General features: G+C 40.3%; 1 protein-coding gene across 7 annotated transcripts in view; it reads right to left on the minus strand.

Moving 5' to 3' along the window:
- HERC1 (HECT and RLD domain containing E3 ubiquitin protein ligase family member 1) overlaps window positions 1–15,475 on the minus strand; it is a 199,974-nt gene that overhangs the window by 108,060 nt on the left and 76,439 nt on the right. For all 7 annotated transcript variants that reach the window (XM_089671440.1, XM_089671442.1, XM_089671445.1 and 4 more), the window contains exons 8-21: window positions 14,755–14,898; window positions 14,539–14,666; window positions 14,298–14,442; window positions 13,455–13,626; window positions 12,495–12,629; window positions 11,044–11,209; window positions 10,546–10,671; window positions 8,029–8,244; window positions 5,383–5,535; window positions 2,905–3,037; window positions 2,345–2,536; window positions 1,876–2,097; window positions 535–708; window positions 346–460 (exon numbers count right to left, since the gene is read on the minus strand). In XM_089671440.1, the coding sequence (XP_089527566.1) occupies window positions 346–460; window positions 535–708; window positions 1,876–2,097; window positions 2,345–2,536; window positions 2,905–3,037; window positions 5,383–5,535; window positions 8,029–8,244; window positions 10,546–10,671; window positions 11,044–11,209; window positions 12,495–12,629; window positions 13,455–13,626; window positions 14,298–14,442; window positions 14,539–14,666; window positions 14,755–14,898 (2,221 nt within the window). The remainder of the gene's footprint in view (window positions 1–345; window positions 461–534; window positions 709–1,875; window positions 2,098–2,344; window positions 2,537–2,904; window positions 3,038–5,382; window positions 5,536–8,028; window positions 8,245–10,545; window positions 10,672–11,043; window positions 11,210–12,494; window positions 12,630–13,454; window positions 13,627–14,297; window positions 14,443–14,538; window positions 14,667–14,754; window positions 14,899–15,475) is intronic.

Consider the following 15,475-nt stretch of genomic DNA (forward strand, 5'->3'; position numbering starts at 1 on the left):
TGTGAGGGCCAACCTATTTAATCCATTAACTGTATACAATTAGGTTGGCCTGTGTGCAATATAGCTATTGGTATGTAGTGTAGGAGCTGATGTGGACTTCACTTGTACCATGAAAGCTTGCTGCAATTAATTGACAGTTGTATTTAAACTATATGGTTTACCATCACTAATTTTGGTCATTTTGAATAAAACAAAAATTCTTGATCCATACTGTGTGACTACTTTTCAAGCAATATGAATAGCCAATACTGCCAAGCATTTGCATGTATGTGCAAGTATGCTTATACATATCAACATTAAGTAATGACAGGTTATCTCACATATTTACTGTAGGGAATTCCTTACCTGCTCTCTCCGCAGGCTTGGGACAAAAGATCTGTATGTTTCAGCAGTGCCGCCAGAACAAAGCGTGATACCGTGTCCAGTAGGGATTCATTACTAACAGAGGCGCTGTCCCAGTCTGGTAATGGAATTATACAATTAGATCCTGCCAATTGTTTATATTATGCACTCATCTTATCCATAATCAGTTACCTTTACTAAGAGCATAATCCTGCATACTAATCCACAGGCTTCGTGCTGGCTCCTTAGTAGAGCCAACTGCCAGATCCACCAAAACTGAAACATCTGGCCTTAGCTTATAATCAAAGGTCTTCTGCTCCTCATTTCCAGACAGAGACACTTCCAGCAGAGCACTCATGCACTTATCTGAAAGAAAATGATTTGCCTTTTAATACAGAGTAAAAGTTACTGTGCAGTTAAAGAGGTTGTAAAGACTCAAGGTCTTTTACCTTCATGCATTGTCTGTGTGCAGCAGACCCCCCAGCCCCCCCCCCCCAATACTTACCTGAGCCCCATCACGATTCAGAGATGTGCACAAGAGCCTCGGCTCTCCAGGGACTCTCCCTTCTCATTGGCAGAGATGGCCGCGGGAGCCATTCGACCCTACTGTCAATCACAGCCAGTGAGCCAATGAGAAGAGAGAGGAGGCGGGACCGAACCACGGCTGTGTGTGTGTGTGAATGGACATGCAGAGCTGCGGCTTGGGAGCAAGCCTGCTTGGGTGTCCCCTAAGCAAGCTGCTTGCTCTGGGGACACCTGGCAAGACGGAGGGGCCAGGGGCTCCAGTGGGGGACCCAAAGAGTAGGATCGAGACTGCTCTGTGCAAAACCACTACATAGAACAGGTAAGTATGACATGTTTGCGGTTTTCTTTTAAACTTGCCTTTAATATCACTTTAAGGTTGTTTGCATGCTGCTACCTAAAAACTTTATTTTAACTGATCGAAAAATGCAGCCTTTTCCATGTGCATGTACACACACACATTGTGTATAGAATACAGAAAATTAAGATGCTGGTGAGGATTTTGTGCACAAATTTGCACAAATACATGCAAACATTTTTAATTTGAGGTTAAAATTCCATTCTGAGAGCTAGAATTTATTTTACTTGTATACAAGCAAATACGCGAGCAAAATATGCACAAATATGTGCAAAATAAACACAAGAAATATTGGCTAAGAATACTGATGTTCAAACATCAGTACCGTGTGCAAGTAACCGAATGGTATATTTGTACTTTATTTTTTCTTACAGACTGCATTAATGTTCTTGTATTTTTTGCACTTATGAAAAATCAATAAACAAAGAATGCATACAAAAAAGTTACTGTGTAAAAACACAACTGCAAACAGTGCTAATACGACTAACAAACATTTATTATACATAAGACAGATTTACCACATACATTCAGTACATGTGTGCAGATAAGCAAGCAAATATTTACCTAGTGTATATTAGCCTTTGTAATGTATTTGCAGAATAGTCATTTACTAGTCACCATGAAGCTATTCAATTATTTGTACTCAGACTTACCCAGCTGAGGAACATCCATCTCAATGCCATTCCCAAATAAAGGAGTCTTTAACCAGTAAGCAGTGTCTTGTTCCTCTGGTGATGTGGGCGATCCTTGCAGCATGCCTCCCAAACAGCACCCAATCAACAGAGTAACAGTTCGTTCCAAATCCACGAGCCAGACCCAAGACTGAGCTGGAGCAGGCAACAATACTCCTGCAGGGTCCACTTGTTCTGGTCCTCCTGCATAAAGAGGAGAAACGGGTGGACTGCAGTCAAACAAAAACTTTCGTTTATCAGAAGTGGCTTAATAGTTTCTACACAACTCTGCTAAATTGTTCAGTGCAATATTTTCAGCCTATTATAGACACAGATATCTGAACCAAACTGTCCTACTCATCTAATAAACTTAGTTACTAGTTTTCATCCCAACAATATTAACATTTTTACCATTCCTGTAAAACCAAATATTAATAGGACCCCCATTTACCATGAAGAGGCCACTGTAATTCCTGATCTTCCAAAAGAGCAGCTGCAGGTAATAGTCTATTGAGACGATCCAGTGGTGGAAGCAGGTCTAGTAGATAACTGAGAAGAGGTCTGGACACAGACACTGGCAATAACAGCAAGGCATTTATGAGCTGACAAAGCATACTGCCTGCTGCAGACACATAGATCACATCTGTATGGAAAGAAAAAAAAATGAATATGTAGCCAGATACACAAATAAATAGAAAGGAAATATTGGGAAAACAGAAATAAAAGGTATACCAACAAAATAGGATAAATAATGGCATTCTGTGTTGACAATTTGGGGAAGATTTGCTAAATCTGGACCGTGCAAAATCTGGTGCAGCTCTGCATGGAAACCAATTAGCTTTCAGGATTTATCATCAAAGCTTAATTGAATAAGCTGAAGTGAGATGCTGATTGGCTACTGTGCTCAGCTGCACCCGAATCTGAGAGCACCAGTTTTAGCAAATCCCCCCCTTTGTGTCTGTGTAACAATACAAGCACCTTCCAACTTCATACTCCTAAAGTAACACGTACCACGCAGTTTCTCTCCCACACTCCCATTGCATGGACTTTCCCTCAGCAGGGTAACAGAGCGCGAGTAGATGTCTGTGGCATGGGGCAGAAGTAGCTGGAGGTGTTTGTGAAGCAACGCCACACTGCTGGAGTTCTGCAAACAGAGGATAGTGTTAACATTTCACAACAAACATTTCACCTCCATTTCTGGACATGATATATATAAAAATTATTTTAACTTGTAGTTACATAGGAAACTGTAGTTCCTCTAAGAGACACAATAGAAAAACAAAACTGACACTTTCTCTTCCTTATAACTCCTTGGAGCCCTCATAATCTCTTCGTTTTCAAATGACCAGCTAAGGAGGTAATACATAGTTGTTCTATACATATTTTACATAAAAATACACAGAATTTGATTGTCCGTTAATTACAGTTTGCTTTGCCGACATCAGACAAATAGCAAAAAAAAAATGTATCTTAATCTGGATACACACTGACTGAAATTAGGCTGGGTCAGCAAGGAGCTGCAGAATGTTGATATATGTGTGGCCCTCCCTGTCCGATAGATTGTCAGATTGACTTCTGTTGATTGGGACTGCAATCAGCCAGTGCAGCACTGATCAGTGAAGAAGTCCCTGCTGACAGAATATAATAGCACAACTGGGAGGATTCCTCCATCCACCTGGCTTGTGTGGATGAGGGAATCCATTCATTTTTTCTGCTGAAAGAAAAAAAAAAAAAAAAAAAAAAAGTGTGTATGCCTAGCTTTAGTCTGCTTTCACCCTCCATCTGTTCCCACTGTGGAATCCCTTATGTGCTGAAACATGTATGTATTATACATGTAGAGTAAGTACACCAGTTTCTATTTTTCCAAGCAAGAGATTTGGTGAGGACAGAGCATATTACAGATTTTTTTTTTTTTTTTGCTTTAACGGTGCCTTTAGATGGTATAGACATTACACCCCAATATCTCTTTACCTGCCTTTGTGATGCTAGAAAATGTCTCATTCCACATTTTAAACCTTTCCCTTAATAACAAACAGCAGAGTTTGTTTTGGTTCATATAGCGTAGGCATGTAACCCCTGTTTAACCGTTTATCGGTCCGAGTTGTTTCTGAGTTTTTTGCACACATTTTAGGCTGGAAGATTACTTAAAACCCCCAGACAGACAGAAAACAAAAAATAGCGGTAGTTCCAGTTTTTGTGTCATTATTACAATATTAGCACAATGGTTAATCAGTCGCAAAAAAAACACACTAAAGTTAATTTTAGGGCACACAACAGCAATATATTCCACATTTTTTTTATTAGTAAAATATAAAAGATGTACCAAGTAAATAGACACCCAACATGTCAAGTCTTGACAAATAGCACGTGCTTGTAATCAGGAACAAACTTCAGTACCCTATATTTCCTAAAGGCAGCGCTTCAAAATCCCCTACAGGTCATCCATTTAGAGTTAGTTATGAATAATGGGCCTAGACAGGGGCGGACTGACAACTCATGGGGTCTCCGGGCAATAGGGGATCATGGGGCCCCTGTGTCCTTGCCAAAACTCAAAAAAGCCTATAAAAAAGGTACCAGGGGCATCTCATGGGGCCCCCTACTGACCCCGGGCAGTGCCTGAGTTTCTAAATGGTCAGTTCGCCCCTGGGCCTAGATGTATTGCTCCCATGCACAGCAATATGTGTACAGCAATCGTCATTTTCATGTCTAAGTGCCCCTGGTGCATATGTTTACACTTGGATGTGTGTGTATGTGGGGTAGGGGGGCTCAGAAATGTATTTGAGAGGATGTGTTTAGGTGCTTGGGGGTAAATTTCCCCACTAAACATTGTTTGTTACATAGGGAACAAAAAGTCCCCTAATTGATGTTCTTTTGGTGAAAAGTTCTCCTAATGCAGCACAGATCATGCACCATTCAATTCTTCCCCAGCCACAACGGCCAGGGAAAATGACAGCTGGATCCATTCTCCTTCCCCTTTTCCCGATGACACATGCAATGTCAGTCTTGGGTCTGCCACCAATGGGAGCCAGAGAAACATGGCTGGGACACGTTTCTACAGGAGTGTGTGTAAAACCCACTCTCCCCCCCCCCCCCCCCCCTTTGCTGCAAACGAAGCATGGCATACGTCAGTGGCAGCAAAGGTTAACAGAAAAGACAGAGAAAAGGAGTCGCCTTTTTTTTTTTTTTATTGTTAGAGAGTAGACAGTAAAAACCTAAAGTAAAATACAAAAAAAGAAAATCACTTAATTCATCTGTCTGCAATTTCTTGCTTAAATGTGCTCTATGTACTGCACTCTTCTGGTTTAGTTCTTTGTCCTATGAATGTGTATGTCAAAAAATAAAATGTTAATCCTGGTAATGTAAAGTCGATACACATTATACAAAGTATCTAATGCTCTTAAGAAAAAAATAAAAACCTATTGAACTTCCTCTTTAATTAGTAAGCAAAGCAGAATGACATCATCCACTGCACTTTGCTGCGATACATACCTCGCTTATATTGTTTGTGTGGCAATATGCCAGCAACTGTTTCTGCAAGGAGCACAGCAGCTCATGAAGATGAGCCGGTTGGCTGTTCTCTGCGGACGATGATCCTACAATAAATTTATCACTGTTCTTCTCTAATTCTCCAAAAGCTTGATCCTAAAAGAGAATAAATAATTAGGAGTTCTCTTCTTGTGGAAAAAGAGAAAGATTATAATCAGCCTCCATACTCAAAGAGATTACAGAAGATCTGAGAATTGCATCAGTGTTACAAAGATCTCTCTGTAATCCCCAGGGGGTGCCCACATACTGTAGGAAATACAAAAGGGAACAGTATCAAAGTTTAGGGGGAAGATGAGACATAAAAAAAAATAAAAGTAACAGCCCACTGAATATTGCAGATAAAATGGCTTTATTAAAAATACTTTATTAAAGTAGTTTATTAATAAAGAAGTGGTATCTGCAATATCCAGCTCACTCTGTTTCTTTTTTCCTTGGATTTTTGGCCTTTGAATACCCTTGCAAGCTCTGTTATGTAACTCCAGAGTTGCCTGGCACCAGTGAAGCGTGGAACATTTGAAGATTGTAAGATGTGACATGGCATCAACCTGAATGTATTTAGCTCCTTACTCTAACTCATATGCCTGCTGCAAGAAAAACACTAGTATGCAGAAATCTATACTTTTCTATTTCCTCCCATACCTGGTGTGCAGCTTTCTGCTCTACGTTTTGAAATGTTTTATTCTAAAACTGGATAAAAATAATAAGAGGAGGTCATATCCATTCTTCTCTGCACTGACATGTGGGAAGATTTTAGGTGCAGCCAGTATATCATTGCCATAATGCTCACTGCCACAGCACATTTAAAACTATGTAATAGGAGGAAAAACCTAAAAACTCATTTAATTAGCATCAATTCTGGCAGGTCCTTAAAAATGTATTAAGCCCAAAACCAAAAATTTTACATATTGCAGCTTACAAATCATTAGATGTGGTGGCTGAATTAGTTTTGTTTTCTTAGGCTTTTTACCTCTGTTTTCACCTGCTGATCTGGCCAGTAACATGCCTTCTGTGTTATAGTGCCCCCATTCTGGATTAATGAGCACATGGGCACCTTTGGACAGCGGCATTGTCAGTCTGGGGTAGGTTAGTGTCAGATGTACTAGAAGATTTAAATACACTAACAATTTGAAGCCAAACTCCAGCCAATACTTTATAAGCAGTTACAGCAGTTTTTTTTCCCTTTTGAGATAAAGGTTTTACATAAATACATAAAATTAATTAAAGCTGAACAATGTAAGTACCCCTGCTAGTGTTAAATGATTTATCTCATCTCTGCAACTGGCACATTCTGCTGGAGAGCTTGGTATTTAAGACAACAGACTTACTGGCCAGATCGCTAGATGAAAATAGAAGAAAAAGTCTACAAAAGAAAATGAATACAGCCATCACATCTAAGAAATGGTAAGATGCAATAAAATAAAGGTTTGCTTTTTGGTTTAATAACACTAACTAAATTGTTGATGGTACAATCTCATTGTCGAGTGTATAGTGAGCTTTACACTAAGATGACATTTCTGCTCTAACACGGAGAGAATATAACAAAAATAACATAACACACACTTTCTTCGAGTGTTAAAACTGTATTGGTATAATAACATAAGAATTGAGATTCAGATTCTTTCAAATGCATATTCCTGACTGGTTCTCTTTAGAGCACTGCTGGCTGCCCTAGATTTTATACATACAGAATTATATCACATTAAAACTCAGGAAAATAAATCAGAATGTTACCCTCCGTAAATAAAATGAAACAATATTTAGCAGCCAGCTGTAACCCTAATGGTAGAATGGCTTGAATTTTTTTAAAGGATAAGTTCACCTTTCTGAACATGTTACACCCATATTTAGGGTAGAACATGTAACATGGTCAGCCTCAGACCCCTCTCCCCCAGATCCCCCCCACCCTCCTCGTGGCAGCAAGCCAGGGATCTTCTCCACGTACTCACTGCCACAATTCAAAAAGCGTGGCAGTGCGGAGCTCCACCCACACGGCCGCTTCATTGATTCACAGATCCCTGTGAATCAATGAACTACAAGTACCAACAGCCTTTGCGGTTGTCAGCTTGCAGTTATCAATGAACTACCACGACACTGTTGAGCGCGCATTCCTTTCTGTCAGTGTAACAGTCTGCTTGTACAAGGTAGGAGCAGACCGATTACATTGACAGTCTGCAGAAGAACTGCATAACACCAGCAATCTACTGATCGCTGATGCAATGCTTTACAGGCTTCTAAAGCAAAAATTGTAAATACACATTTTTTTACCTGAAAAAAAACATGCATTTATTATTTTTTGTAAAAAGATCAATTTATCCTTTAAAATCTTGAGTGGCCCTGCAGGCAACTAAACTTCATTGATAGGGTAGTCTGACAGCCATGGGTGCCAATGGCTGTCAGATTACAATAGTCAGGAGGGGACTGTGTGGATGGAGGAATCTATTAAATGTTTTTTTTTTCCATTCAGCTTGCAGGGCTGTATGAGAGAAATCTAAGCATGTATGGCTAGTCTAAGTCTATAGCAATAAAATGAATATGTGCTTAGGGAAAACCCATAAACAGATGAACTAGACACCATCTATATAGTCTCACCGTGTAGAAGCCCAGGTTTCTCAGAAGTGTCTTCATCAGGATCTCTGCCAGGTGAGTGTCTGGATGGCTGCTCTGAGAGTTGGGGTCAGAACTGGAGCAATAGGAAAGAGGCAGAGAGGAGCTGTCTGAGGAGTCAGAAGGAGAGCTGTATCCCAGTAAGGATGCCACATGTGTGTGATCCTGCAGGCTCGTCAGAATGATGTCCAGCTGCATCCTCTGCAATGATATCATCTCAGAGCTCCGATACAAAACAACTTTTTCTATGACTAAATATTAATATATTCAATGCCTTTAAGCAGAGTACAATACAATCCCCAAATCAAACACAGAATCACAAAACACTAAAACTAAATCAGCATAAGGCACTTTTCTAGCAATTTCTAGATAGAATGTCTACTTTGCATAGAAACACCTGTGTTCTAAATACATTTGGTTTCATTTATCAGCTACATGTCTAATCTTGAGAAATACTGACATGTGTTTGTTATAACAGATATCATCTTTTAGACATAAGGTCACTTTAAATTAGAACTAAATGCACACTTTTTTTTCTTCATTTTTGAGAAAGTAAAAGGAGAGCTATAATCCCTGTCAGTTTTTGCCATCTGTTTCCCATTAGAAATCCCTAAATTGTCACCAGAACTAGTGTCCCTATTAGAACACTAGGGATTTCTCCTCTTATCCTGTTCTGGTGACAACCCAAAATTTGGCATTTTTTCCCATTATCACTCTGTTAACAGTAAAAAGGACAAATAGAGAGGTTGAATCTCCCCAGTGGGGGCACATACAGGAATAAACACCTGACAGGAGTTCTAATCCCTTTTCCTTTAGTTATACCTTGTTAGAAACAACACAACCTACAAGGCTTGGCGCAAAGTTATCAAGACTGCCTTGCATTTTGCAGGCCAAGCAAACTTCAAAGATGAACATTATTGTGATAAATGTAAAATGAAAAATGCAAACTAGGGGGGGACCAGTAAAAAAAAAAAAAAAAAAAAAAACAACTAAGCACTTACACTATTTGTGCCTGAATACAGCACTAAAAGCTCAGTTAAAGTTCAGGTAAATCCCATTTCTAAACAAAAAGCGAATATTTGCACATGGATTATTAGGCCCTCTAAATCTTGCCAAATATTAGACTAGCTGCGCTCCTGTGGTTATATTCAGCAGACTTCCATCACTGAGCCAGCCCAGGCTGGGGAGAAATCCCAATATTAGAGTCAGGATCCACTCAGATTCCTGACCGGCAGCTGGACGAAGGCCCCTTCCACACTAGTGGTCCGATCAGGTCTGCCTGCCCGTCTTTCAAGCAGACTCGATCAGACCCTCTATTCTCTCTATGGAGCAGCGGGTGTAAACAGACATGTGTGTTTACACTCATTAACATCCAATCCGCAAAAAAAAAAAAAAAAGAAGAAGAAGGACGGACGGGGATCAGTTCTCCATCTCGCAGATTGGATGGCAGTCGGTTGTAATGGGACAGGCAGTCCTGTTACATCCGACCACCCATAGAGGAGAACGGGCTGTGTCCGCTCTGCATAAGTGGAGGGGACACAGACTAGTCATCCACCTGCTCAGTGGGGATTAGCGGACAAATCCCCTGCTGAGCTAACGGAGTCTGCCCCATGTAAAAAAGGGTCTTAGCCTCTCCGTGAGCCGCTGAGAGCCTGAGACAGCTGCTCCAAGTAGATCAGCAGTTTTTGAAATACTAGCCCGTCTGGCACTAACAACCACATTCAAAGTCATTTAAATCCCTTTACTTCCCCACTCTAAAGCTCAGTTTGAATGTCAGCAAGTCGTCTTCATCACGTTTACATTCCTAAATGCTTTGAGTTGCTGCCATGTGAGTGGCTGATTAGCAATTTGTGTTACCAAGCAATTAAATAATTGTACTTAATAAAGTGGCGGGTGAGTGTAGGAAGTAAAAACAATATAAAAAAGGTAAATAAATGTAGCCCAATAGGACCAAGACCGCACACCTACAAAACAGTATAGACACTCCAACTGTATGGGGCCCATCAGGAGGAAAGAGTGAGCAGAACAGTGGCAACATCCAAGATCTTGAAAGATCTATAAACCTTTAGGTCTGTAAATTCTGACCTTGCATATTTACATTTTTCATTTTCCTCCTATAGGAAACTTTGTTTCCTCAGCCTGATGCATCTACTTGTTCACCATAAATAACACTGGTGCCAGTGGGTGGGTGTTTCCACTAGTAGGGAGAAGGTTGACTAGAGACCATGAATTGGACAACCTGGGTCCTCTGTCCAAGAGGAACCTCTCCTATGGGTCTGCTCCCTGGGAGTCAGTATAGTGCATTTTTGTGTTCTGCAGAAGGGTAACTAAATCACATCACTAAGGCTCATTACAAAAACTGCCTACATATTGGAGGTTACCTGCACTGTTGAGGAGACATGAGAACAAGTTTGGGAAACACTGGGATATCTATCTCTGGTATATGCTACTAAGGAAATAATTTATGCAGGAGGTATCTTTAGCACAAAAAAATGTACATACCTGGCCCTTGGAAAGGCTTTCCCATCTATCAGGGCCTTGGGGTAAGAGAGAATGCAATAACTCCATTCTTTCCCGCAACGGAGGCAGCAACATGGTAGCTCCCACTGACAGAGTCTCAATTACAACCTGTGGTAAAGAGGTCAATGTAACTTCTTTGCAATATCATATATTCTTGAATTAACCTACTGCAAAGCTAAGAATCCCCCATTGTTCTTGTAACAAATTACTGTTTGTTTTTTTTTAGCATGCTATACAGACTGCAGGGATCCCGATGACAGTGGCAGGTTCCTGTGACCCATGAAACCTTCATATAAATCAAATGACACAATCAATTGTAAGTCTCTACAGTCACAAAACTGTACTTACAGCAGTCACAATAGTTGAAAGGGATACACATATAGTATATGAAACAATAGTATGGTCTCTTGTCAAATTAGAAAGTCACTTAACATATTCATAACATTTAGTTAAAGTCAGATGGATAAAAACAAAGATCACCTCTTGAATCTCATCTGGCACACTTGCATCCATTAGGCGAAAAAGCAAATTTCGCAGAGGACCAGCTTGGCGTCCTAAGATGCTGGTAGCAACGCCTCCTGCTAAAGCCAGGGCTAGATGGTTGGACAGCATCTTTAGGCACAACTTTAGGAAGTTATGATGTTCTCTTCAAGAGAAAACATGTAAAAAGACAAAATACTTTTAAATGCATGTAAAAGTGAAAAAGAAGAACATACAAACAATAAAAAGGATAAAAACAAACAAACATTCTCCTAGCTTCAGCTTAAAGCAGAACTCCAGTAAAAAATGTTATTTTCCCATGCAGTGGGAAGTCCGGAGCCAGTCTATGGGCATGATGACACCAGGAACAGCCCATTCACTAGACCACTAGCGTGCCGGGGGGGGGGGATTAGGGCAGGAGTGACAGGGACCGGTCTTGCTTTCAGAGGATCGGCAGATTAGGTAAGTATATCTCCATTTACCAAAAACCTAGACGAAAACAAGCATTTAACCCATACAGTGGGGGCACAGCCCCACTGCATGGGAAAATAACATTTCTGCCTAGTGTTCTTCTTTAAAGTGTAACTCTGGCCAGGTTATAGACATTTAAATACTTACACATTCATAACAAGTTGTAAATGAGTTATAAAAAAGCCATCACTTACCTCTGTAGCTGAAGGCAGTGTGGAGCAATTCATCCTCAAAATTCACATTCCTCTTAAGTATTTGTCTAAGCCAGTTCAGCTCACCCTGCTACATCTCCTTGTCTGTCTTCTAATCTTCAAAGTGGAATTAAGCCACCACCATGTTTTTTCATGTTTTCGTTGGGCCCTAGAAACTTTTATCCATAATGTGCTAGTATGCACAGCATATTAGCACATTATAACAGACCTGGCAAGCAGTCCACTCCAACATAGCCTTGTCAGCGCTCACATTGGTCACGGGCACGGTAATTTGCTTCCAGTCTTCCTTCCAAATTCCGATTCTTGTCACTCATAGAAGTCACATCATTACAGCAAAGAGTGGTACCGTAAATGTATGCTGAACTGTGCATACACTGTGGCTCAGTGTACATAAATGCTGACAGGCAGGGAAAAGGGATTCTGATAGAAGAAACCAATAGGGTCCTAACCGTATTTTTTTAGGTTTAATTCCACTTTAATGTGAACACACACCTGGGTATCAGGAATGGTAAACAGGGTGAGATGGAAGAAAAAAAAAAAAAAAAAAAAAAAAAAAAAGGACCCAAACAACTTCAGTGCTTCTGCTGTGAATTTATAGGAATGTATTCTCAGTGCCTGTAGCTGCAGAGGTGAGTGAGAGCTTAGTTTTAAAGTACATTTACTACTTGAAAAGAATATGTAAATACTAGAATGTGTATAGTCTAGCCACAACAAAGAATACATAAACATTATATATATCATATAATAAAACAGTGACTCAAACAATACCTGGATGATGGGAAGGGAGGAGGGGGGACATCACTATTAATTTTTTCACAGTATCGTTCCAGGAAGGATCGTAAATGGAAAAAGGTGCTTTCTTCTAGATCCACACAGTAGGGACGATGCCACGCCACCACTTGTCTGAAAGAACCAGTGACTTTAATGCAATTGCATCTTACAGTGTCTCACTCCAGTCTGGCAGTGCAATATCAGACCACTTTCATGGGAAAAGATTAAGATTGCCCTTTCATTCAAATAAAGATCAGCTATTATATTATTTAAACTTATTACTGCATTACAACCTTTAAAAAAATGGATTACTGTTACCTAATTTGTATTTATATAATTGTTACTTAAAGTGTTACTAAACCCAGGACCTTGCATTCACTACATCTGGTTTCCCACAGTACACAGAACATAGAAATGCAATTATTTCAGTAAATATAAACTGCTAAAATGCCTATTCTCAGTTAGAGCAGTCTTGTGACTTCTATCAGTGTCCAGCAGAGCACTGGTTAAAGCTTGGAGGAGTTTTCATTCTCCCCTGATTGTCTTATGAGGCTGCAGGACACCTAACCCTCTGCCTGGACAGTGCTGATTGGCCCTGTGCTGATCTCACACACTTTCAAAAAAAAAAAAAAACAACTCTCTAGCAATACACACCAAACTGAGCATGTGCAGGAAGGCAGGTGGTGCCATGGTTGGGATTCGAACCAACGACCCTATACTGCCAGGCGGAAGTGCTAACCATTTAGCCAGTTTACATATCTAAGCACAAAAGATCTAATGAAAGAAAAAAAAAAAATGTACAATAAAAGTGTAAACCATATACTGATCTACAGGCCTCCTGCATGCAGTATGCTTTCAGTAACTATGAATAGCACATCATAGTTCCTCATTTTTGAAGAATTTCTCCACTACCCTCTCAAACAAAGTATTATATTATCATGAGCCTTTATACCATACCTGTCTCTGGGCAGAGCAGTCCATGCTAGGCTGTGCGAGGTGCCCGCTGAAATCTGCTGAATAGCCACACCATCCAGTCCACTGACTTTTTTTGGTTTAGTGATAGGGCCGGTTGAATTGCCTTGGCCACACTGTCCCATGGAGTTATTTCCCCATGCGTAAACCTCATTGTCTGTTAAAATACAGTATGTTGTACACATTACTTCTATGCAGATAAAGGGAAGTAACATATCTTGAACTATTAATAAACATAACTTATGTAGCAAATGACTAGTCCCCCATGCAAATAAAAATGTCATAACTGTACATGTCATATGCATGAAACCTTGCTGCATTCTAATATCCTCTTAGTACGGTGTTAAATAAGAAAATCGGTCTGTCCTGGCACTAGGAAATTAGTGTATTAAAGTGCATTTTCACATCTGAAAACATTGCGGAATGATTTCTCTTCTATGCATACAGCACATATAGCTAATTCATTCATCTGACATAAGAGGATTAAGCTGGCCATAGATTCCTTTTTTTTTTTTTCAAAACGAACAGATCCCCCATCCACACAATCAAGGTGGACGAAGGAATCCTCCCCGCTGTGCTGTTGTATTCTGACAGAGGGGACTCCTCCACTGCCAGAATACACAGATCAGGGGCTACAGCCAGATGATCAATAAAAGTTTTCCAACGGTCCCGTTTGACAGAAGCCATTTGTTAGAGTTTCTTCTGTCAAGCAGGAATGGTCACAGATGGATCGAAATTCGTCCAGTCCCTGCTCTACAGCTGAATTTTGATCCATTTATGGGGAGCTTAAAATGATGAATCCCAATTGTTTGTACATGTATTGCATACCATGTGATAGTGCAAGACAATGGCTGTCTCCGATTGAAATGTCCACTATTCTGGTGGCAGCCAGCTCTTCAATTAGCTTGGGGCGCAAGGCAGTTGCTTCTGAAGATCCACATCCCAGACAGGCTCCACAGCCCCAAGCATAGACCTGAATACAAGATGACAGAAAGCTGGAAATTAATTACACCAGCAGGTTGTATACTAATATAATAAATAAATAATATAGAACATGTATCAGCCATACCTGTCCAGTAGATGTCAAAGCCAGAGAGGACTGACTCCCCGCACACACCTTCCGGGTGAACATCCCCTGTAGTGCTTCCACCACCTTTGGTTTATATACCCTGTTAGTGTCTCCGTGGCCCAACTTTCCTGAGGAAGAAGAAGTTTCTATTAGTACGCATCACACACAAAATGTATTGCCATTTGCATGGCTTACAGTGAAACATGAGGTCCCTACCGTTATCTCCTCCACCAAAAGACCACACAGTCCGTCCATCTTTAGACAAAGCAATAGTATGAGAGCTCCCACATGACACCTCACCCACATTACTGATATCCTTCACCAGGGTAGGGATGTTTCTGCTATTACTGTCTCCATGGCCTGAAAGTAAAAACACCATAAACTCACTTTTCTTTATGATAAGAAGTATAAAGCACAGCACAGTGACAAGTAAGGTTTGCTAATTGACTAAATTCATATAATCCTAAAAAGACTGTTTAGAGTTTAAAGAAGCTAAACTTAGGAATGGAACAGAAGAAGGCTCTGGGAAAATAATGTAACCAGAGTGGGAGTTAAAAGTAATTATTGAAAGCAAGCTTTAACCACTTCCTGTCCAGACACTTTTACCCCCTTCCTGACCAGGGCAATTTTCAGCTTTCAGCGCTATCACATTTTGAATGACAATTGCGCGGTCATGCAATACTGTACCCATATGAATTCTTTACCATTTTTTTGAGACAGCTAAAGCTTTATTTTGGTGGTATTTATTCACCGCTGGGATTTAAATTTTTTTTTGCTATGTAAATTACATCCTATATGGGTGTAAAAGCAATCATTTCTCTTTCTCTCTGTCTGCATTCTTGCAGTCATTGAGAAGTACTGAGTGAGCTGTGATTGGTCACAGCTTGTCACATGGTACAAGGCTGTTGTGAATAGCCTTGTACCATGTGACCTCTGT

Source organism: Staurois parvus, unplaced genomic scaffold (genome assembly GCF_062004578.1).
Source record: "Staurois parvus isolate SC_StPar_1 unplaced genomic scaffold, SC_StPar_1.0 ptg000105l, whole genome shotgun sequence".
In the NCBI taxonomy this organism is placed as follows: domain Eukaryota; kingdom Metazoa; phylum Chordata; class Amphibia; order Anura; family Ranidae; genus Staurois; species Staurois parvus.